The 24760-nt window shown below is 42.9% G+C and overlaps 2 protein-coding genes across 2 annotated transcripts in view; one reads left to right on the top strand and one right to left on the bottom strand.

The window, feature by feature from the left end:
* The window catches only part of LOC129436825 (tripartite motif-containing protein 16-like), a 130143-nt gene that overhangs the window by 50773 nt on the left and 54610 nt on the right, over positions 1–24760 (bottom strand). The gene's annotated exons all lie outside the window — the stretch shown is intronic.
* LOC141351226 (uncharacterized) lies at positions 264–8102 on the top strand. The gene is made up of 2 exons (XM_073857828.1): positions 264–544; positions 627–8102. Exon 2 carries the CDS (start codon positions 1284–1286, stop codon positions 7113–7115), a length of 5832 nt encoding a protein of 1943 aa, XP_073713929.1. The 5' UTR covers positions 264–544; positions 627–1283; the 3' UTR covers positions 7116–8102.

Genomic DNA, 24760 nt, shown 5'->3' with positions numbered 1-24760 from the left:
TCTTTATTTGTATGAATGAAAATGTATTTTCCTGTATCATTTTCAGGATGAACAGACTCACGCCCCTGTTATGTATAGTTAACTGCAGTCTTTAAGGTAACCGTATTAAAAACCCTTTGATACGCTGCATTACCGTCTGATTCCGCCTAATAAAGAGTAGAATTCCTTTATTTAGAGCGAAGCGGTGGTCGAGTGAGTACTCCCATCTGATAAGGCCTTTTTGTTAAATCTCCAGGAAATGATTTACAATTAGAGAAGCTGTTAATGCAGCTGCCTTTTGAATTTATTTTGAAATGAGCACATACTTTTATTTTGACATGCCGAAAACAGGAAGGGGCGGTTGTTAGCTTCGGTAAGCTCTAGAAGAAAAGCAAAAAGACCAAGCGCACATGTAGCAGTGATACCTGTCTAGTTTCATTTTTTATTTTTTATCCATGATTCGTGGTGTTTACTACAACTGTGTATAAGCTGAAGGATACATTTTTTGACTGAAGATTGCTTCTGGAAAAGTACTCTGCCGTTGGTTGATAAGCAGGCTAAAGTGGTCAGTATTATTCTGTATTTTTGTTATTTATGTAACGATTGCAATATTTAATGTTGTCTATTTTATTTACTTGAACCTTTAGTTCTACGGTGTTAATAAACATCTGTTAACGGAACTGGAGTCTCGCATTCGATCAATGGGCGGCATAGTAGAACACTTCTGCATCGGTGAAGACTCCGAGCGGACGAAGATGGACGAGCAGGCCACGTGCGGTAAAGGAGAAGCCACTTTGTGAATTGTTCGTGTGAATCCAAAGGGGCCAGTGGATAAGGCTAAACAAGCAAGCACGTCGAAAAAGTGTCTTGAAAGTAGCGCAAGTACTGCCATTATAGCACACGGACGTTTCATTTGTGTTTTTTCCTTAAAGCAACAGTGGACATTATTTCTTCCTGCAGTTGATTATCTAGTATAATCAAAGAAACAAAGTGGACAAGTAAATTAACCATTCTTTCAGTCAAATATAAGATGTTTTGATTTATATCTAAGTATTGGTCTTACAAGTGAGTTTTTTCATATTTAGATTGTGACAAATTATTTATCTTTTCTCACTTTAATTGCCTTTTATTGCTCATTTATTGAAGTGTGTTGCTTATAATACTGAAGTGTTTATTGTGCATTATTCAAAGGTTAAGCTAAGGAATCAAAGATTTTATTTTATATTTTATTTCATACTTGCACACACTAGAAAACTGAATACATTTCATTCAAATATCAACACATTTAAACCTCTGCATTTAATATGTCACACTCAAAGGAAAAAACATTTCTTCCAACTGAAGAGGTCACTCATAGAGACTTTCAAGAAGATAATGACACAGAACAGACTACCCTATCACAGCAAGCGGACTCTGATGAGCAAGCTGATGTTGAAGACACAGCGCAGGACACACAATCTCAGGTTGGTGCGAATGACACACAAATACCTCCTGAAATTAGGAAATCTGGACGTATACAAAAGCTCACTGAAAAGGGGAAAGCTCTGTTAGATGACAAATTGAAGGATCTAAATGTGAGTTTTGTAAAGATATACAGAAGATGGAAGTATCATATCAATGGCTTAAAACGGTCCATTAAGAATAATGATGCTGATGATCTGATTGATGAGATTGTAAATGCAATCAATACCATCCAAGTTGATATTGACAATACTTACCTCAAAATAAGAGCCATTTCAAGTCCTGAACCTCACATTCGAAGAATGAATGACACATGCCAGGCATTCACTAAGATTGCAAATACAAATGTTCAACATTTCCGCAATGGTGATGATTCAGAAATCATAGTCTGGCCTAATGCTAAATCAGTGTTTGACAGCACAGTGTCTAGTGTTTCCTCAGCTCAAACCGCCAAGTCAAAGGCTTCTTCCAAGGTTTCCAGACACTCTTCCATCCTGTCCCTTAATGCTAAACAAGCAGCAGCTGAAGTTGTGGCTACGCAAGAGGTGATAAAGATAACAAATGCACAACATCTGCAAAAGGAAGAAATTCAAAGACTTGAGGTGGAAGATCAAATCTTAAAGGCTGAAAGAGAAGCTAACGAAAAGGAAATTGAAGCGGAGACTGCTAAAAAGAGAGCTCAGTTCATAGCAGAAAGTGCTGATAGAAAAATAAAGCTGGAAAAGAAAAGAAGGGAAGTAGAACGGCTAGAAGATCTTAAAGGGCATGTTGCAGCTCAAGCAAGACTGCAGGTTTTTTCAGAATCTGGCGATCCACCTTTTGCACTTAACCCTTTGGTGGATCCATTTTTTCCCTCCATGTACACCTCATGTTCTGTTCCACAGCCAGCCACATTTTCTCAAGTCCCTGTAAGTCAAGATATCCCTCCTGCTGCACTTCCACTCATGCAACAAGCCCCTACCACTAAAGCTCCTCCCACTCAAGTCATTTCAACCTCACATGAAGCTTCCAATGACCTCGTGAGAACTCTTGCTGAAGCAATCACGGCTAATCGAGTTCCAATCCCAGAACCCGATGTTTTCAAAGGAGATCCTCTTAAGTACAATGATTGGAAGCTTTCCTTCTTTACTCTGATTGATCGCAAGAACCTGCTAGCTCAAGAAAAGCTGTTCTTTTTACGTAAGTACGTTGGTGGCTCAGCCAAGAGAGCTATAGAAGGCCATTTCCTTGTAGGAACAGAAACAGCATATCGTGCTGCCTGGGATATACTTGAAGACCGATTTGGTAATCCATTTATAGTTGCCAAGTCATACCGTGATAAGATACATACATGGCATAAAATTGCCCCCAAGGACAGCGAAAATCTTCGTGAGTTTGTTGATTTCCTGAGCAGTGTGGAATCAGCTATGCCATATGTTCAAGGTCTACAAACACTCAACGACTGTGTGGAAAACCAAAGGATTACTAGCAAGCTCCCGGATTGGTTGAGCTCACGCTGGAACAGAGAAGCCACAATTTATCAAGATGGACACAAAATGTTCCCTGACTTCAGATACTTTGTGAGATTTCTCAACATGGAGGCTCGAATTGCATGCAACCCCATCACATCATTATATGCAGTGAAGTTAACTGACCAAGAAAGATCAAAGCCAACAGAACGAGATCAGTCTAAGTTTCAACGGAATCAAAACTTTAGTGCGAAAACTTTCACTACTAACACAATTGAGAAGACAAACATCACATGCTTGTTTTGCAAGAAAAAAGGCCATACTCTCCATACATGTTTCAAGATTCGAGAAAAACCAGTTGAAGAAAGAGTTAAGTTTGTCCAAATGGAGAAATTGTGTTTTGGCTGCCTTAGGATCGGTCATAACTCCAAAGCTTGCACATCCAGGAGTGTGTGTGACTTGTGTGGAAAACGCCACCCTACATGCCTACATCAAGATCGTGGGAAAAAAGACCAAGAACAAGGAGTAAAATCAAAACACGAAAGGCCAAAGGAAAACAAAGGAGACAGGAGTCAACAGTCTGAATCAATTGAAATACAGCAAGCTACCTCTAACCGAGTTGTTCAAGAAAAGAGCAGCACTCACACTTCATCTATTGTTCCAGTCTATGTCTCCACAACAATGGAACCAGACAAGGAAGTTTTAGTGTATGCTTTACTTGATAGTCAGAGCGACACAACCTTCATCCTGAAGGATGCAACTGATATATTGGGTGTCAAGAAAGAGCCAGTAAAACTTAAAGTGTCCACTATAACATCAAAAACAAAGGTGGTGAATAGCCAAAAGGTGCAAGGACTACAAGTAAGAGGCATCAGCTCTGACACTAAAATCAAACTCCCAACAACCTATACCAGAGATTATATACCAGCAAACAGATCCCATATACCCACAAGCACAACCGCAAAGTCCTGGCCTCACTTAGAACATTTGGCAGAAGAAATGTCTCCGGAGCTCGATTGTGAAGTAGGATTGTTAATTGGCTATAACTGTCCTCAAGCCTTACTTCCCAGAGATGTCATCACGGGCAATGAAAACCAGCCATATGCACAAAGGTCTGTGTTGGGTTGGAGCATTATCGGCTACAGTAACACTGAAGTTGATTATGATCATGAGGATGAAATCGGTGTGAGTCATCGTATCATCATAAAGGAAGTTCAGCCAGTTTCCAAGCCCTTTACTGAGCTCAAGTCTGAGGTTCATTTTGTTTATAGAACTCAAGTCAAGGAAATGATCACTCCAGCAGATATACTCAAGGTCTTTGAGTCAGATTTTACTGAGAAGTTCAGTGAAGACGTTCTAATATCGCAAGAAGATATTAAGTTCTTGAGAAAGCTGAAAGAAGGAATCAAGCAAAAGCCAAATGGACATTATGAAATGCCATTGCCTTTTAAGGAAGAGAGACCAAGTCTGCCAAACAACAAAGTGTGTGCAGAACATAGACTCAGATGTTTGGAAAAACGGCTTAAGAAAGATCATCAATATCGCAAAGATTATGTGGCTTTTATGGAGGACATCATAGCAAGAGGTGATGCTGAAAGGGTTCCAGAGTCAGAGGTAACCAATCAGACCACGTGGTATATCCCTCACCATGGGGTTTACCATTCCCAAAAGCCAGGAAAGATTTGCGTGGTATTTGACTGCTCAGCTAAGTTCCAGAATACATCACTGAATGAGCATCTACTCACCGGGCCAGACCTCACAAATACCCTCGTAGGGGTCTTATGTCGGTTCCGCAAAGGTCAAGTAGCCTTCATGTGTGATGTTGAGCGGATGTTCCATCAATTTCATGTAGCACCAAGAGATCAAGACTATCTCAGATTTCTGTGGTGGGAAAGAGGCAATATGGAAGCTCCACCGTCGGTATTCCGCATGAAGGTTCACTTGTTCGGTGCTGCATCGTCACCTGGATGCGCAAGCTTTGGGTTAAAACACCTTGCTGCAGAAGGAGAAGGCAAGTTTAGTGAAGCTACAGTAAGGTTTATACAGCGCAACTTTTATGTTGATGATGGATTGACAAGTGTGGACAGTGAAGAGGAAGCTATTGAGCTTATTAGAGAGGCAAGAGACCTCTGCAACACTGGTAAACTCCACTTACATAAATTCATTACCAACAACAAAAGGGTTCTTGCCACTATACCAAAGCAAGAACTTGCTGAAGTTGCAGCTGATCTGGACATGGCCTTGGGTGAGCACAAGATGGAACGGGCTCTTGGGGTCCAATGGTGCATTAGCTCAGATAAGTTCCAGTTCAGAGTGAGGATAAAAGAGCATCCTTTTACCAGAAGAGGAATACTGTCAACAGTGGCCTCGATTTTTGATCCTCTTGGATTTGTGGCACCTATCATTTTGAAAGGTAAACAGATTCTACAAAGGATGTGCCAAGACAAGGTGGGATGGGATGAACCGCTTTCTGATGACCTCAAGCCGTGTTGGGAAGCATGGCTCCAAGACCTCCATAATTTGTCTTCGGTAGGAATACCACGCCACTACATACCATTAGCAGCTAAGGATGTACAGCAGTGTGAACTTCACCATTTCTCTGATGCCAGTGTTTCTGGCTATGGTATGTGTTCTTACCTTAGAGTTGTTTCAAAGTCTGGAGAAGTCCATTGTGCTCTTGTTATGGGGAAGGCAAGGGTTGCACCGACAAAAGTAACAACCATCCCAAGGTTGGAACTCTCAGCTGCGGTTGTGGCCACAAGGACAAGTGATCTGCTAAGGAGAGAAATGGAGATTGAAAATCTGCAGGAATACTTTTGGACTGATTCCAAGGTTGTCCTTGGTTACATCACCAATGATGAAAGGCGATTTCATGTGTTTGTGGCCAATCGGATCCAGCAGATCAAATCGAGCACAGAACCAAGTCAGTGGAAATATGTTGCCTCTGAAAATAACCCGGCTGACCATGCTTCTCGCGGACTTATGGCAAAGGAGCTTGTAGAGTCTAATTGGTTCACGGGACCTAGTTTCTTGTGGCAAAAGGACCTCCCTAAGGAAGAAGAGTTCAAGAAGATAGAACTCAATGAGGATGACCCAGAAATCAAAAGAGCACAAGTTCTTACTACGGAAGTAAATGAGGTAAGGTCCCTAGCTGACCGACTTCAGAAGTTGTCTGATTGGAAAAGAGTTGTAAGAGCCATAGCAAGACTTAAGCGTCTTGCAAAGGAGGTGAAAGGTCTTAAAACAAGATCCAATGAAGCTACGACACTGGAAGAAAGACTGGAGGCTGAACGATTTATAATCCATGCAGTTCAAGTAGAAGCTTTCAGTGATGAAATCAATGCTCTTAAACAAAAGAAAGATGTACAAAAGAATAAGTCAATCAAACTGCACAAGTTGAACCCTTTCATAGACAGCCAAGATATCCTGAGGGTGGGAGGTAGATTGACACAAGCAACACTCCACCCTCATGTCAAACACCCAGCTATCCTTCCCAAAGGACATCATGTGTCTCGATTGTTGATAAAGCACTACCATGAGAAAGTAAAGCATCAGGGTCGTGGAATGACCATGAATGAATTGCGCTCCAGTGGGATTTGGATCCTGGGGTGTAGTAGTGAAGTGTCATCATTCATTTACAAATGCATCAAATGCAGAAAACTCAGAAGGTGTAATCAGGAACAAAAAATGGCCGATCTTCCACCAGAGAGGATGGAAGCTACCCCTCCGTTTACCTATAGTGGTATGGACTGCTTCGGACCATTTTATGTCAAAGACGGAAGGAAAGAACTGAAGAAATATGGGCTTCTATTCACCTGCATGTGTTCACGTGCCATCCACATTGAGGTATTGGATGACCTTTCTACTGATGCTTTCCTTAATGCGTTGCGCTGTTTCATTGCTATAAGAGGCACTGTGAGTCAACTACGAAGTGATCAAGGCACAAACTTTGTGGGGGCACGCAATGAATTTCAAGATTTAATGAAAAGAATGGATCAAGAACGTGTGAAAGAGCTAGGATGCAACTTTGTGATGAACCCACCTGCTTCCAGTCACATGGGGGGCGTCTGGGAAAGGCAGATTCGGACCGTGAGAAGTGTCCTCACATCCATCTTGGACCAGTCTGCTGGAAGATTAGACAGCTCTTCATTAAGAACATTCCTATACGAAGTGATGGCTACAGTGAACAGTCGACCATTGACTACAGAAAATCTCAATGATCCATAAGGACCTGAACCCCTAACTCCAAACCACATCTTGACAATGAAATCGACAATAATCGCACCACCACCTGGTGAGTTTGTCAGACAAGATCTCTATCTTCAAAAAAGATGGAAGAGAGTACAGTTCTTGTCCAATGAATTTTGGACCAGGTGGAGAAAGGAGTATTTGCTGAATCTGCAGCAGAGGAGCAAATGGAGCAAGGACAGGAGAAATGCTAAAGTGAATGATATTGTCCTGTTGCAAGATGATGGTACACCAAGAAATCAGTGGAAGCTGGCGAAGGTAGTTGAAGTCGTCCAAGGAACTGATGGAAGAGTCAGAAAACTCAAACTGTTACTCAGTGACACAACACTAGATAGCAAAGGCACACGCTCACATAAGCCACTTTACTTAGAAAGGTCAATACACAAAACAATACTATTGCTTGAGGCTGAATAAGTACGTTAGCTCTTCAGTTACATTATTTTGTTTTATTTGAAAGTGTATTTACCTCAAGAGATTTGTTTACAATGTATATCTTTGTTGTGAATCACACATTGTGTGATGGTGGGAGTGTTAATGCAGCTGCCTTTTGAATTTATTTTGAAATGAGCACATACTTTTATTTTGACATGCCGAAAACAGGAAGGGGCGGTTGTTAGCTTCGGTAAGCTCTAGAAGAAAAGCAAAAAGACCAAGCGCACATGTAGCAGTGATACCTGTCTAGTTTCATTTTTTATTTTTTATCCATGATTCGTGGTGTTTACTACAACTGTGTATAAGCTGAAGGATACATTTTTTGACTGAAGATTGCTTCTGGAAAAGTACTCTGCCGTTGGTTGATAAGCAGGCTAAAGTGGTCAGTATTATTCTGTATTTTTGTTATTTATGTAACGATTGCAATATTTAATGTTGTCTATTTTATTTACTTGAACCTTTAGTTCTACGGTGTTAATAAACATCTGTTAACGGAACTGGAGTCTCGCATTCGATCAATGGGCGGCATAGAAGCTGTCTATTGTATTTTTCCATTTTATTCACGTGCGTGGATTTTTAAAATTGTAAGCACAGAGGGTAAGACTTTTCAATTTTAAAGGAGATAAAAACTTGATCAAGTATTTATAGTCACAACGTATGATAAAGCACGTTGGATTCTTGTCTATTTCGTGTCCCGGTAACGTAAGCCAAAAGAGGCACCGGCTAAACACGAGCGAATTACATCCGTCGTCTTAGCAACGCAGCGGCCGTCGATGTAATTACTGTATAGAAGCGAATCTTTGTCAGAGTAAAGCGTACTACCTAGTTCTAACACTAGAGCTGTGTCTGAAACCGCTCCCTATCCACTATATAGTGCACTATATCGGGTGTCGGCCATTTTGTAGTGGTGTCCGAAACCTGAGTGAACAACTTCATTCCCTACATTCATTCACTACTTTTTACCCACAATCCACTCTGATTTTGAGGGTACATTCGATGTACACTCGTTCACTCATATTTCCCATGATGCAACGGGAGACGAACGCGTAACTTGAATCAGCTGAAGGATACTGCTTACTGACAGTAAACACCAAACATTTTCTTGTTGTCAGTTATTTTCTACTTTTTGAAAATAAACAAATGAAAAATAATTGCGTTATCTTTTATTTAAAATCTAATACACATTTTTATTAAACAATAAATAAACAACAGTAAATAAATATTATAAGCAGTTGTTTTGTTCTCTTTGTTATCAACTAATACAATAAACATGACAAATGTGAAAAACAGTAAGAAAGTAAACTTTACCATTTCACAGCATAATCAATAAAGCCACACAGGTGTTGTTTTTGATGAATCTCTGCGACAGCTCTCTGACGCATGATATTTGCGTCAGTGTCCGAAATCGCTCACTCATTTACATTTGCTTCTTCCCCATATAGTGGACTCAACTGTCATTCCCCATATAGGGAATAGTGAATGAGTGAACGAGGGAACGGTTTCAGACACAGCTTAGATGTCAGTCTTGAGTGTCTAACACTTCTTCTTCTCCATTACTCTACGTCTGACTTCCGCTTTCTTTGTTTGTTGGGCGAAATATTGCCATCTAGTGGGAAAAGCTTGTTTGGTCCTCTCATAAACTCTTTTGGGAGTGTATGACAGGAATCCAACTTGGATTTTTGACCTTACTTCAATAACTAGGTTATTCTACTACTTTGTAGTTTTATTTCCTACATATTGAATGTTATGGTCTTAAATTATAAATAATAATTAATATTGCTGTGGCTTTATTAATTTATTATTTCTTTATTTAATTTTTATTTTATTTTGATTGATTTTATTTTTATTTTATTTCATTTTTTTGCTGGTCTCTCTCACTCCTTACTCTCCTGTTCTATTTTCTATTGTAGAGATTGTATTTTTAATTAAGTTTAAATTTAAATTCAATGCAGTTTGATTTATTTTAAATTTTAATTGAATCAATTCTTTACTGTGAATAGAATTCAGCCCCATAAGTCCCATTCTCAGTGAATTCATTTATGTTTTAACTGGTGCAATAGGATAAGCCCCTGTGCATCTCTTTAAAGCTAACACTTGATAGATGAATCAGAGGCTTCGCCAGCGGTGAGAGACCGGTCCCGTTGAACTGACTCGAGTGTGTACAGTCGGGGTGCTGCGGTAGCTCCCTCCTTAGCACCTTAGGCAGCAAGACACAGTGCAACCTCTGCCACCGGGCACTCCAATCGCTAACCTTGCCAGCTGACACACAAAAGCCCTAGCGGCAGTGCCAGTTGGTGGGTGACACCTTTGAGTGCGGCCCGGCGGTGTGAAGGGTGTGACTGTTGAGCGGTCGAGGTGGGGAGGGCAGAAGGCCCGGCACTCTTGGCTGCGTGCTCAGGGAAGGGCCTTGTCTCTGTGTTCCACCCTGGGTTTCCTTAAATAGTCAACGAGTGTTGGTGTAAAAGAGATGCACTTTTCTCCCCTCTGTAGCCACTAGAGGCACCAGATCCCTATCAGGTTGGGTCTAGCCCAGCCAATCTAGCTAAGCCACTCCCCTAACTCACATGACTCCATAGTGCCCTCTCCCTGTAAGGCCCTGTCATCAAATTTAGGGTAGAGAACCTGCTAAGCTGAAACAGGAAACCCCTTTTTCCACCTCCTATCCTCTTCATTTTCCCAGCCTTAGGACTTCGTCTGTTGGCTGTCTCAATTCCCATTTTCAGTTTTATTTTATTATTATATATTTTTTTATTATTATTTTTTTTCATTTATTTGTTTTTTTGCTCTCTTTTCCCTTTCCTGTTTCATTTCATTTCCAGCAACCTATCCTCCTCATTCTTTATTTTGGGTGTTTTATTTTATTTTTATCATTATAATTAATTAATTTTAATTATTTTGATTCATTTCATTTTGGGTTGAAAGAGCAAAACTGCACAAACCATTAGGAGAATTCATTAGTAATACGCTCGAATAACCAAATGTCCAAGGCGACCTATAGGTTTTAACAAAGCGACAAATTACTAAAATTTTCCCCTTATTTCCCCACACTGATTATCTGTGCCGCTGGAGAAAGGCCCTGATAATAAGCTCATAGCCCACATATATATATTTTATTGCCGTAGCTCGCTGAACTGTGCGGACTCGCATTGGCTCTTTGTGTTTTCTCTTCTATCAGTGCGTCAACATGTCCAGATCACCAAGCCCTTTCAACCACTGGGACCAGCTAGAGGCTTGGCTCAGCGCTGTGACATCTGAACTCCTGCCCAACCTCGCCAATGAACTGCAACACCTGGAAAGAGAGCAACTCGATGGCACCCTGGACAAGTTCATAGCCCACGACCCAACGAGGAGCTACAGTCACAAGGATATAGCCAAGATCACAGGTGCCATCGCTCACAACCTCATCATCCAGCTAAAACTAGGCAGAAGGAACATCGCCCAACTGGAACAGGATGCAGCAGCTCTACAGCTCCAAGCAGCAGAGGCACGGAGGAATCAGGAGGACGCGCAGAATCGTCTAGATCAGCTGACACAGGGATTAGAGGTTCAACAACCATCAACGGAAGAAGAGCACTGGAGGCTAAAGGACGAGATTGGACAACTCCAAGAGGCCTTGTCAAAACTCCGCACAGACACAGAGCACAAGGAGCAACAGGAAAAGACAGCCAGAGAAGAGCTGTCTGGAAAGCTCCAGCAGGCTGAACATCTTCTGGTGAGAGCAAAAGCAGAACTGAAGGAATGTGATGCCAAGCTGAAGGCCTGTGAGAATCACCTGCGAGCGGCTCGAGATGAAGGTCGAGCTCTGGCTCAGCAACGAGACCAGGCGAGGGACGACCTTGACTCCGCCCAAAGAGAACTCATTTATGCATATAAACTGCAAGCTGAACAAGTAAGGGAAAAAGCAACCTTTCCCTTTCATTCAACCAGTGAGCCTGCACCCCCCACCAAAGCTTTTCTGTTGAAAAGGGGGGCGGGAGCCCACTGTTAAAGACATCAGCCAGCATCCCCGAACCTCCCACTACCACATGGGGGTGGGGACAGACAAATTTCCCGAGGTCACCTGCAGACATGCCCGGCGTGGCACCCAAAGACCTCGACAAGCTGGCTAGAAATATCCCAACATTTACCCCAGAGCCTGCAGGTGGCCATGATATCCACTCTTACCTGCAGGACCTTGACTTTTATTTGCAAACACTGCCAAATGTAACCACAAGAGACAAACTGTATCTGCTACGGGTTACTTCCAGTCGTGAGGTGAGGAGTTTCCTTGACCGGCAGCCAGAAAACGTCAAGATGGATTACGAGCAGCTGCAAAAGGCTTTAATAGAAGAGTTTTCGGACCAAGAGGTAGAACAAGGACTAGTTTCAGCAATGGACCTCAAACAGAGCAGAAACGAAACTCCACAGGCCTACTACAACAGACTCAGGCGAGCTTACTTTGGCTCACGGAATGAGCCAGGAATGGAGGAGGACTTTAACTTCAGGACCCTCTTCCTGCGAAATCTTCACTTCACAGTAAGCCAACACTTAGGGGTTATGGCCTGCCCTCGCACGATGACAACCAGGCAGCTGCGGGACTTGGCCCAGAAAGCTTATGGTAAACAAAGAGCGGCCTCTGAAAAGACTGTTAAAAACCCTGTCATTCTCCCTGTCTCTGAACTGTACCCTGAACTACCACTGGAGGGCGCACGACAGCGCCACAGTGAAAGACCTTTCAACAGAGGGCCAAGAGGGTCAAGAGACTTTACAGCCAGCCAGGAATGGTACGGCCATGAAGGGGCTCGTCCCAAGCACCAAATGGGACGCGCCGAGAGGTCACGCGCACGTTAACACGTCTTTAAGCTTGGTTTGGAAAGAAATGACACAAACCGAGCGCCATAACATCACCCTGGACCCAGACGTTCGCAGGCGACTGAGGCGTACCACAACCAAACCCCCAACGCGATGCAGCTCCGCGGAGCGGGTTCGGGTAAACAAAGACGCCATCGCCCAGCATGAAAGCGGTAAGACTCCGCTTGTTATTGTAACATGTACTACTTGCTACATGTATAGTTTAGCTTCTGCCGTTAGCATAGATGGGTTTACATGCACTAAGTGTATTGAAGTATTAAGATTAACTGAGAAGGTTGCTGAACTAGAATCGCGCATCCGAACGCTAGTTGAGGATAGCAAAACCGCTAATGTTACTGTTGTAAATACTGTATCGAGCGAAAAGACTAATGGCTCGGTTCCGACATCAGATGCTAATGTAAACATTACAAACAATGTATCGAGCGCACATAGTGTTCCGACATCAGATGCTAATGTAAACATTATAAATACTGTATCGAGCGCGCATAGTGTTTATCATAATACACATGGCTCGGTTCCGACATCAGAGTCAAGTCGGCGGTCTAACTGGGTGACTGTCAGGCGGCATAGTCATATACGGCGTCCATCTAAGACCCATAACGTTACGGTACTTTCTAACAGATTCGATCCCCTAAGGAATACACTAGCTGAAACACCTGTTAAAAGTGCCCTGGTCATTGGAGATTCTATACTCAGGAACACTAACATTGAGGCACCAAACACCCTAGTCGACTGTATACCGGGAGCCAGAACGTCTGACATTAGATCCAAACTTAAAGTGCTGGCTAATGCTAAACGGAAGTTTTCTAAGATTGTTATTCACGCCGGAACAAATGACACCAGACTCCGACAGTCGGAAATCACCAAAGATAATATTAAGGAGATGTGTGAAATTGCAAAAACAATGTCAGACAATGTAATATGCTCTGGTCCCCTCCCCGCCTACCGGGGAGATGAAACACATAGTAGATTAGTGTCTCTCAATGGCTGGATGTCAAAGTGGTGCCCTCAGCATAATGTAGGGTTTATAGACAATTGGAAGCATTTCTGGGGTAGACCATTTCTCCTAACCCGAGATGGCCTTCATCCGACATCAGAAGGAAGTGCTATACTCACCAAAAATCTGATTAATATTCTTAATTCTGATATAGTATGACTATCCAGGGCCCAGGTCAGGAAACAGACGGATCAGCTTAACTGTCCGTCTGTTAGCTGGCATGATATGTCTAGATCACATATACCCCAGAACTTCGAGTCGATCTTACCAGAATATCAACACATTTCAACTGTATCTGTTCCCCGAACAAGCAAATACAGAGCACCGCTTGCCACATCACGTACAAATTTGACCAACATAAAATTAGAAAACAATACATTACAAGATGAACCTCGATTGTTAAAATTCGGCCTTCTTAACATTAGATCGCTTACCAATAAAGAACCTATTGTTAATGAAATAATTAATGACCAAAACTTAGATGCACTCTGTTTAACAGAAACCTGGCTTAAAGCAGACGACTACATTAGTTTAAACGAATCCACCCCACAAGACTATTATTATAAACACGAACCTAGGTTAAAGGGGAGAGGGGGTGGTGTAGCTACAATATACAACAAAATTTTTAAAGTAAACCAAAAATCTGAACTAAAATTTAAATCATTTGAACTAATGTTGTTAAATATGGAAATAACTGATCGTAACCACAAACAGCTCTCTTTTGCCTTAGCTACAATCTATAGACCTCCGGGCCACCATGCAGATTTCCTTAAAGAAATAGCAGATTTTCTGTCTGAGCTTGTAGTCACTGTAGATAAAGCTCTTATCGTTGGTGATTTTAATATTCATGTGGATAACCATAAAGATGCATTAGGACGTGCGTTTATGGATGTTCTAAATTCTCTCAATATTAGACAAAACGTGACAGGGCCAACGCATACTCGTAAGCACACATTAGACTTAATTCTGTCACTCGGGCTTAATATTAATGACATCAAAATATCACCTCAGAGTGATGCAGTTTCTGACCATTACCTTGTGTCATACACTGTACTTCTAGATAGGATCACTCAATCCACAACATGCTACAGATTAGCCAGAACAATAATTTCCACCACTAAAGATAGCTTTATTAGCACTCTTCCAGACCTGTCCCAAATTAAACATGCAGATAACTGTGATGATCTAGATATTGTAATAGAAAACCTAAACAATGTCTGTTCTAACACATTGGATGCCGTTGCTCCCATTCGAAAAAAGAGAATCAAAGAAAAGCCGCCAGCTCCATGGTATGATCATCACACCGCAGCTCTTAAAAAGGCAACTAGGAAAATGGAAAGAAATTATAGAAGCACAAAATTAGAAGTATGGCGTGCAGCATGGAAAGATAGTGTTAAACATTACAGACAGGCTATTAAAACCGCCAGATCTACCTATCTTAGCAAGCTTATAAATGAGAATCATAATAACCCTCGTTTCCTCTTTGGTACCGTTGCAAAACTGACTAGAAACAAAGAACAAACAGAAACCAATAGTAAACTCCAACACAATAGTAACGACTTCATGAACTTCTTTTCTAACAAAATTACGGCTATAAGGGAAAACATCGTAGCTACACAGGCAGCCACCACTCTACCCGTTAGTTCACTTAACACTAGACTACCACACGAACATCTTGATTCATTTAAACCTACTACAATAGAAGAGCTCTCTAAACTAGTAACGTCATCCAAATCATCGTCCTGTATATTAGACCCCGTTCCCACAAAACTACTTAAAGAGGTATTTCCTGTAGTGTCAACCCCGGTTCTAAATATCTTTAACTCATCGCTAGAAATAGGATACGTTCCAACATCTTTCAAACTAGCAGTTATTAAACCGCTGATTAAAAAACCACAGCTTGATCAGGGAGAGCTTAATAACTTTAGACCAATCTCAAATCTCCCTTTTCTTTCGAAAATATTAGAAAAGGTAGTGGCAAGCCAGTTACGCACATTTTTGACAAATAATAGTACATATGAAAAGTTCCAATCAGGATTCAGGCCCCACCATAGCACAGAGACAGCGTTGCTTAGAGTTACAAATGACCTCCTATTAACATCCGATCGTGGTGAAATCTCAATTCTTATATTATTAGACCTTAGTGCAGCCTTTGACACAATAGATCATACAATCTTACTCAATAGACTAGAAAACTATGTTGGTATCAGTGGTCAGGCGCTAGCATGGTTTAGGTCGTATCTAACCAATCGCTATCACTTTGTTTATGTAAACGAGGAAGAGTCATATCACTCCCTGGTTAAATACGGTGTACCGCAGGGATCGGTTTTAGGTCCTATCCTGTTCTCGTTATACATGTTACCTCTAGGAGACATTATCAGGAAACATAACATAAGTTTTCACTGCTATGCGGATGATACCCAGCTTTACATCTCCTCACATCCCAGCGAAACACACACGTTTTCTAAGCTAACAGACTGCCTTAGCGATGTTAGTGACTGGATGGCACATAACTTTCTTAAGCTGAACTCCAATAAGACAGAGATACTTATTATTGAACCGAATCGCTACAAACATAATATGTCAGATTACACGTTGCACATAGATGGCTGCACTGTGGTGCCATCTTCCACGGTAAGGAACTTAGGTGTGATGTTCGACAGCAACTTATCCTTCGATAGTCATATCGCCAACGTCTGCCGTACAGCTTTCTTCCACCTTAGAAATATCTCGAAAATACGCCATATATTGTCTACATCTGACGCAGAGAAGCTTATCCATGCTTTTATGACCTCTAGAATAGACTATTGTAACTCGCTACTCGGGGGATGCCATGCAAATCAAGTAAACAAGCTTCAGCTAGTTCAAAACGCTTCCGCAAGGGTACTTACTCGATCTAAAAAATATGACCACATAAGCCCAATTCTGGCATCTTTACACTGGCTACCAGTTAAATATCGCATACAATTTAAAATATCACTACTCACCTACAAAGCTTTAAATGGCCTAGCACCCTCATACCTTAGAGAATTACTATCAGAATACAATCCATCACGCACACTACGGTCACAAAATTCTGGTCTCTTGATTATCCCTAGACTATCAAAAGTGTCTAAAAGTGGAAGGTCATTTTCCTACTTAGCCCCTAAGCTCTGGAATGATTTACCAACCGATGTCCGAGAATCAGACACAGTCGATAATTTTAAATCTAGACTTAAAACTTTTCTCTTCAACAAAGCATTCGCATAATTTGTCTAGTAAAAGTACTTAACTCGAAATAGTTATTTGTACCGAACAAAGCACTCGCGGTCATAAAACAGACCAACCAAATAAATAAATAAAAACCTTATCTTAACGTATAGTCGGATTGCGATTTTGGAACTTTCGTGTTCTTGTGAATAGTATGCCATACAAACCCGTTTGCCACTGATCGTGCATTAACGGCGTCAGTGGGGCATCCAGCCTTAGTCAAACGGGTTGGCACGTATGGTTGGGTTGGGCTTTTGGCGCTTTCTTTATATTGCGAATACTATGCCATACAGACCCGTTTGCCACTGAACCTGCATTAACGACGACAGTGGGGCTTCCAGCCTTAGTCAAACGGGTTGGCACGTATGGTCGGGTTGCGATTTTGGCGCTTTTTTGTGTCTTGTGAATAGTATGCCATACAGACCCGTTTACCACTGAACCTGCATTAACGACGACAGTGGGGCCTCCAGCCTTAGTCAAACGGGTTGGCACGTATGGTCAGGTTGCGATGTTGGCGTTTTCTCATGATCTTGCTAATAGCATGCAATATTGACCCGTTTGCCACTGAACCTGCATTAACGACGACAGTGGGGTTACAGGCCTTAGTCAAACGGGTCGACAGGTTTCATTTTCTCTTTCTCTTAAAAATCAGAAGGTGACCCTTAGTTACCATATATACCGTCGCAGTGGGCCCCCAATTTGCAAAATCCTCAACTGTGGATAATATAATTATGCCGCAATAGTTAGTCTGTCTGGAACTAAGCTGATTAAACCACATCACTGTGTGACACTTGCATTACATGTGAACGGCCCCTACGCTAATATGATTTTGTTTTTCTCTCCCTGTCCTGTCCTCGACCCTGAGGACAATGGGACAAACAGACCCAGTTCCGGTAGATGTGAAAGTCGACTCACCTCTGATCTACTGGTCGTCCATCACTGTGATGCCCAGCTGATGCCTGACCAACGACCACCGGCAGAACCCGCTTAAACCCCGCTTAATCCCCGCTTAATCTCCTTATCCGTTTATATGTGTTTATATACATATATATCTCCCAAGGGTTTTTCCCTCCTAGGACTTTTTTTTTTTTTTTTTTTTTTTTTTTTCCTCGGTTCAACAACCCGGGGTTTTTGTTTTTTTTCTCCTAGGGGGTTTTTTACCCCGGGGAGGTAGCCTGCTTGGGCTTAATTTAGCATCTTCTCCTAGACGTTACATTAGTAATACGCTCGTTCATAATGTCGAGTCATAGCCTCAGCAAATTTGACTGCTTATGCTATTGTGTATTATGTTGTGCTATCTGTCATTTTTCTGTGCTTTTACTGCTTCTATTAATGTAAAGCTGCTTTGAAACAATTGAGTATTGTGAAAAGCGCTATATAAATAAAATTGAATTGAATTGAATGGAGCCGGCCAAACTCATCAGACAACCAGAAGGGTGGCGGCTCGTGGGAACCTGGCCGACGACCTAGAGGTAACCGTCCTGCACCTGGCAGATCAAATACTGGTAACAGTCAACAGAGAGATCAGTCTCGATACACACAGAGCAAGGCTAAGTCTGAACTACCCCAGAAACAGAGTGACACAGACACGTCTGAAACAGCAGAGATTCTGAGAATATTGATGGAGTTAATCCAAAAAATGCCCCACAAGGAGGACCACAAAGACAAACCCGACTCCTTATTCAAAGACTTTGGCATACAAACAATATCTCAAACACCAACCAACCAAAGCCTGCAAGTACCAGAGAGTGCTGTGTTAAGTGTCTCTTTCCCTCCAGAGTCACAGGAAACCAGCCTTGACTGCCTTCCCTTTAATACAACAGTCCCAGTACCAAGCCTCCTGGGAAACCTGATCGAAAGAGGAGAAGCTAAAAAGCTATATCTATCCATCACCTTGGAAAATGAGGTTGAACTAGAAGCCCTCGTCGACACCGGAGCTGACCTAACGCTGATGTCATCCCAGCTTTTCACTAGACTCCAGAACAGAGCTAAAGCCCAAAATCTGACCCTTAAACCCCAAAGGTGTATGCTGAATGTGCAGTCTTACAGCCAGACTGAAGTTCAACTGCAACAGGTGATTCCCATCCACCTGACAGTCGGTCCTATGAGCATCATACACCCTGTGTACATCTCACCAATGGACTCATACCCTCTCCTCATTGGCAAAGACCTGCTAGACCGCTTTGAATCCTTAATGGACTTTAAACAGTTAAAAATTTGGGCTCAAGTGCGAGAACCTTTACCCTTTCAATCAGCCAGATCGTCTGAGGTAAACTGCCAGGTCACACAGGTCATGGACGACCCCCCAGCCAGCCGCGGGAACTTCGTCTCAGACCTAAACTTCAAAAGTTCACTGCTCTGCACTCTGCATCCAGCCAAAGACTCAGAGCCATACCCAGGACTTGACACACAAGTTCAACAAAATTTAAAAGATGCAGATGCCATGCAGGATGATGCAGATCATCAGAAACTACAAGCCTTTAACATCGCTACCCAAGCTATGTTAAACCACCTCTCAGACCCCTCCACCTACCCTATCACAAACTCTGACCTGTCTGCTGCTCCAACCCGCAAACGTCTCAACGATGTCAGGCACCTGCTGCGCATACAACACAACATCCTCGGGTATGTCCCTGATGACCGCACTACACCTGCGCTTGTAGTTCCTCAGGCCCATAGGGGGGTCATACTAATGTATGCGCATGACACAGCATGTGCCGCACACCACCGCACAAAAGCCACTTATGAAACACCGAAACAGGTGGCATACTGGCCTGGAATGCAGCACGATGTAGCAGAACACATCAAGAAATGTCTGGTTTGCTGCCAGTTCCAACCGGCTAAGCCAAACCATGGAGCACCACTTCAAAAAAGAGGTGTCAACTTTCCAGTGTCAGACCTCCAGATAGACTGGGTTGGACCATTACCCAGGCCAACGAGGGGCAACAAACACTTTCTCACGGTCATCTGCCAATTCACAAAGTTGGCAGAATGCTTTCCAGCACCCAATGACACCACTCACCAGTATCTGGATGAACTTCATCCGGGAACAACCTTCGCTTTTCGAACGACCAAGATCTGGGACTACAGTTTCGCCCCGCCAATTCAGACAGCTCACCGTCAGCTGTCAAAGAAATTTCTGCCACACTGGACAGGACCTCATGAGATTGTGGACAAACTCTCCCCCATTGCATACCAGATCAGGATGGGCAGGAGTCAGAAGGAACCAATTTCCAGATGGGTCCACCAGAACCAAGTCAAGAGACACTCAACATTATGGCATGATAGTAAAGGGGGGACGAACCAAACTTCTCCACACTGCCTCATCACTAGTACTCTGCCACCTAGGGAACAGCCGCCAATGAAAAGAAAGAGAACTGTCCTGACCAAACAAGGACCTGTAGTGCCCGCCTATTGTTTTTTCTCTCTCTCCCTCTCTGTCACCAGGATGCTGCTGTGGATCACTGTTCTGTACATCAGCCTACAGGGGGGGTGGCCGCAACCTGAAATCGTGTCGCCGGGTCCCGTCTCAGGCATCGTCCTTAAAGAGCAACCTGGACTCCTGATCACAAACTGCAGAACACATAGCCAAAAAGTCTATGTCCGACTCAACCCCCGTGATGTCTACAGAGCACACTACACAGCATCAGCACCAGAAACCAGTTGGGCAGGAGAACGATGGGCGCAGAACGCTATGATTCACGCAGAGGCTGACATCAAACACATGCTGTACCAACTTCAGAAGATGACTGTCACACAGGCAGGTCTTGGCAGACAAACCAAGCGTCCCAAGCGGTTCCTGGGAGCCCTACTCGGAGCCGCCGCAGCAGCCATTCCACCCTGCCTGGTACCCCTAAGCCTGATACAGACCATTTTATCCTCTGTCACTGCAGGCCCAACACCCACCCTGCAGGCGCATCTGGCCTACTCCTTAGGTAGCGCAATCTCACTAAGCATAGCCCCTGAACAAGGCAAACTTGCTTTTCTGATAAACCTGCCAATCATCGAGTCAAACAAAATCTACAGACTCAAAGACATTGTCAATGTTGGCTTCTGGCAGGGAAACACTCACATCAGAATACGCACCCCCACTGTTGTGGCTTACCATGACAGCAACGAACAGCTGTACCTTGCACCAAACCTTCGTATGTGCAGCCCCACTAAGGACATTCATTATCTCTGCCCCAGCAAACCTTTCCTTCGGGACAACACTGACGGCATCTGTGGGCTGCGGCCCATGAAGATTGACTCTCGTTGTCCGGCCTCAGCTAAACCACGAGCCGAGGTCACTAACACCCAAGCTGAAATCATAGGTGACCGATGGCTGGTCAACACCCCAGCCAGCACGGCCACTTTGACCTACGACCAACACGACACAGCCACCCGCATCAGTCTACCAAACCAGATGATGTGGATCCAAGTTCCAAAAGGTGCGATTCTTCACATCAATGAACTCGCACTCTATCACCTTCCCAGTGAGGAGTACCACACCGAACTGGGATGTTCAACTTTCTTCAGGGACCACAACTTCACTTTAGACCCTGAATTGGAGATGAGGATTGCAGAAGGGGGGACCCAACTAATTGATGTCATGCCCATCGACACTGCCCTCCAGGCACTTGCTCGCATGCCAGCTATGCACAGCCTCCCTGTTTTCCGAGCCTGGACCGCCACTGACACAGTACTGTGCCTCTCCACAGGAGTAGGATACGCCCTTACTCTTGGCCTCACTTTCATCCTGTACCGAAGAGTCAGCGGGATGCAGGAAACAGCGAACAAGTGCACAGCTGCCGTCCCTCAAGCCTTCAAGCGGAACCGTGGGAAGCAAGACACACAAGCCAAGCAAGAGCCCAACCTCATTGAAATCACCCCTCTGTCTGCATGCCGAAGCGCTGCAGAAAATTAAGATACACCTGCCATCCAGACCAAATGACCTGTCCAACCATCGCCTATTGAACCATCGCCCACCAAAGTCTCTCAAGACCCTGGTGGCCATGAAGGGGGGATATGTAACAGATGGCTCGGAGTCAGATTGAGGCCATTTGGCGTCTGGACCGTAAACAGCCCTAAAATTGTGACTTTAGATAACCCTGTGTCCTGATAACACAATCACCCAGATATCAACCACCTATCAAGGCTGTAAAGTGGGCGACAATTAATACAAATGCAGTCTTCAAAGGAATTCCACCATTCTGACCATTGCCAGAGACACAGCAGGGGGCACAGAAGATATGTCTGTGATGAAACCACATTTAAAGATCACAATGAGCTGTTTAAATGTATATATATGTTATATCCCTTTACTGCATGATCATGTATGTGTGATGTAACTGTGTGTTAACACTTTAGTTAGATTTTGTTCACTGTAGCATGGTTCATATCTTAGGTATGAAATTATTATTCAACATGATCTTAAACCCATGTCTTGTCTAGTATCAAATTAATCTACTCTTTATTTCCCAATCATTTCTATGTATCATATTACCATAAGCCGCATCAATGTCATTTAGTATCGATTTGAAGAGTTATGGAAACAAAGTTTTATCATTATGCAATTACGCAAATGTGATGTCTGAAAGAACAAAGGCTTGTTTCCCCGCGCGACCGAACACATCACACATTGGTCATACACCCAAAATGGGCTGTGCGTGTGAAGGGTCAAAACGGCCTATCGCCCGAGCCATCATGGCTCATTTGCTCATTTGCTCAATAGCTCAGTTCGCTCAATCTCTCTATCGCTGAATCGTTCAGTTCACTCATGAGCGCCCAGTCGCCCGGTTACTCAGGTAACCCGTCAGCGCAGTTTGGAAACTCGCTGAGACTCACCCAGAGTCCCTCGGATTCATCATCTTTTCTCTGAGCCCTGTCTCTTCAGGACAGTCTTTCCTGGCTTTGCGCTAGAGTTCGGAAAACCCCGCGGACCAATCCGCCCTACGAAACAACTTAACGGACTTCCATCTTAAACGAACACACCTGGATTTTCTCTCTCTCTCCTTGCTCGCACCGCGTGCAGCAGAAACTTCGCAACGCAACACAAAGAGCCAAATGCAAGTATAAACTTGTTTTACTCGCTGATGTTTAAGCTTTACCCCTTATAAAATTAAGGCGCTACTTAGAGATTTTCCGATGGTTTGTGCAGATGTTAAGCAATAGTGCTTTGCCAATCTTTTACTCTCTCTCTCTAGCTTTTTCAATCTTTTCTTTCTCATCTATGTTTTATGTTATTGTATGTGTGTATGTTTAGTTAGTCGTTATGTGTACTTCATTTTATAGTTAATAAACCGGTTTGCATTTTCACAATTGAATTGTTTCTGTGTTCAATGCTCATGAAAGTAAAGTCACTATTTCTGCCTTTTGATCCAGCTACACGCTGCGAGTAGCACTGTATATCAGTGAGAAGGTTAATTTTAAAGGCCATGAAATTAACATTTCTTAGACGTTAATATACGATTATGGATATATGTCTTCGGTGGACGAACATATTAATTAATTGTTATTATTAATTCTGCTACGCCAGGTAAAACCTGATAAACTTGTATAATTAATTACAGTTAATTATACATATTCCCTTTTGAGCTAAAATCTAAGATTCCCTTGGGAATCCCCGTAGTGTTTCGGTCGGAGGTTCATAGTGTTTCAAATAACGTTATTTCCCTCCTCCCGCTAATTCGCTACACTACTGAAATAGTAAAAATGGTCAGAATGGAGCCTTATGCATTGCCATTAAAGGGATCAATTTAGTTTTATAGCTGTGCATGTATGACAGGAATTTCCCTTTCAGAAGCTAAATGTATGGGAGGAGATTTTTTAATTATTCATGCAACGCCATTTCCTAATGTTTACGTGAGTGTGTTATGACTGCCATTATTTAACACAGAAAAAGCATGTCTTAAATCATTTTGTGTTTGAAATAGCTGCAGTTGTTGCTGATGAGAGGAGGCATCAGCAGAGAGCGTGTGGTACAGGATTGTTTAACATATAACAGTTTATGTGGAATACCAGAGGAACATATTATTAAAAAAATATGTTTGCCAAGCCATTATTTTTACTTACTGGAGGAAATAAAAGCTAGAGTCACTAGGAGAAGTCATACAATAGCAGGCGTTTGAAAACTTCTTGTAAACCTTCATTTTTTGTCCTCCGGTACTTTTTAGTGTACTTTGGTTTGGTTAGCTTGTATTTTACACCCTGCATTTTCCGCTGCAATGTCCTTTGTGCTGAACTCAAGCGCATCAGGTAGATCCCGAACCTCATCAGCTCTGCTTATTTGTGACCCGGAAATGTTAGCTTAGCGTTAATGCTGCGTTCCAGAGCCCATCCAAACCAGTGGGACGTGGGACTTATCCTTCTTGAAGTGTCCTAGCTCCTACTTCAAAGCGTTCCAGGCATTTGAAGTGGAACGTAAACAGGAAACATGGACGACCGACCGGTCTTCTTAAGGCTCGTACAGACTACATAACTTTTAAACGTCGGTCCGAACTGTGCAGTTCACACTACAGTAAAACATCAAGTTAAACATCTTTACAAAGTGTTCTGGAGCCATTATATAAAAGCGCTGCATGACGCTAAGTAACTTGGTATTTTACCGTTGATATTTTACTGTAGTTTCATGATAACAGATAATAACGACATAATGTCACGCCATAATATAAAAAAAACAAGTTGTGTTAAAATGACAGTGTCTAGAACAACCATACAAGCAGAGAAGTACAATTTATAGTCTATTCCTTGAAGATTTCCTCTCACGACGACACAATCTATGGGCGCCGCCATTTTCCTCCGACTTATTTTTCTGAAGTCGGGGTAGGTCGAACTCCCCGGAGTTCGCCGGTAGGAGGTTCCACTTCGACAGGCATTCCAGTGCACTTTTCCTAGTTGGAGGTAGGATAAGTCCTACATCCCACTGGCCTAAATGGGCTCTGGAACGCAGCATCAGTTCTACCAGGAAACTTGAATGTTACGTCATTCATTTCACAAGGCGCAATCAATCACCCCTGATACTGAGTGTATATAAGCCTCGTACTCACCTGTCTTTGCGTTCGCAGTTACTGATGCCAGCATTTACAACCCACCCTCCCTACCACCGTCACCAGGT

Source organism: Misgurnus anguillicaudatus, chromosome 19, assembly GCF_027580225.2.
Source record: "Misgurnus anguillicaudatus chromosome 19, ASM2758022v2, whole genome shotgun sequence".
In the NCBI taxonomy this organism is placed as follows: Eukaryota; Metazoa; Chordata; class Actinopteri; order Cypriniformes; family Cobitidae; genus Misgurnus; species Misgurnus anguillicaudatus.
This window is presented reverse-complemented; position numbering and strand designations above follow the sequence as displayed.

Coding starts and splice junctions, on each gene's coding strand:
- LOC141351226 (XM_073857828.1), top strand. CDS start 1,284: ATGTCACACTCAAAGGAAAAAACATTTCTTCCAACTGAAGAGGTCACT.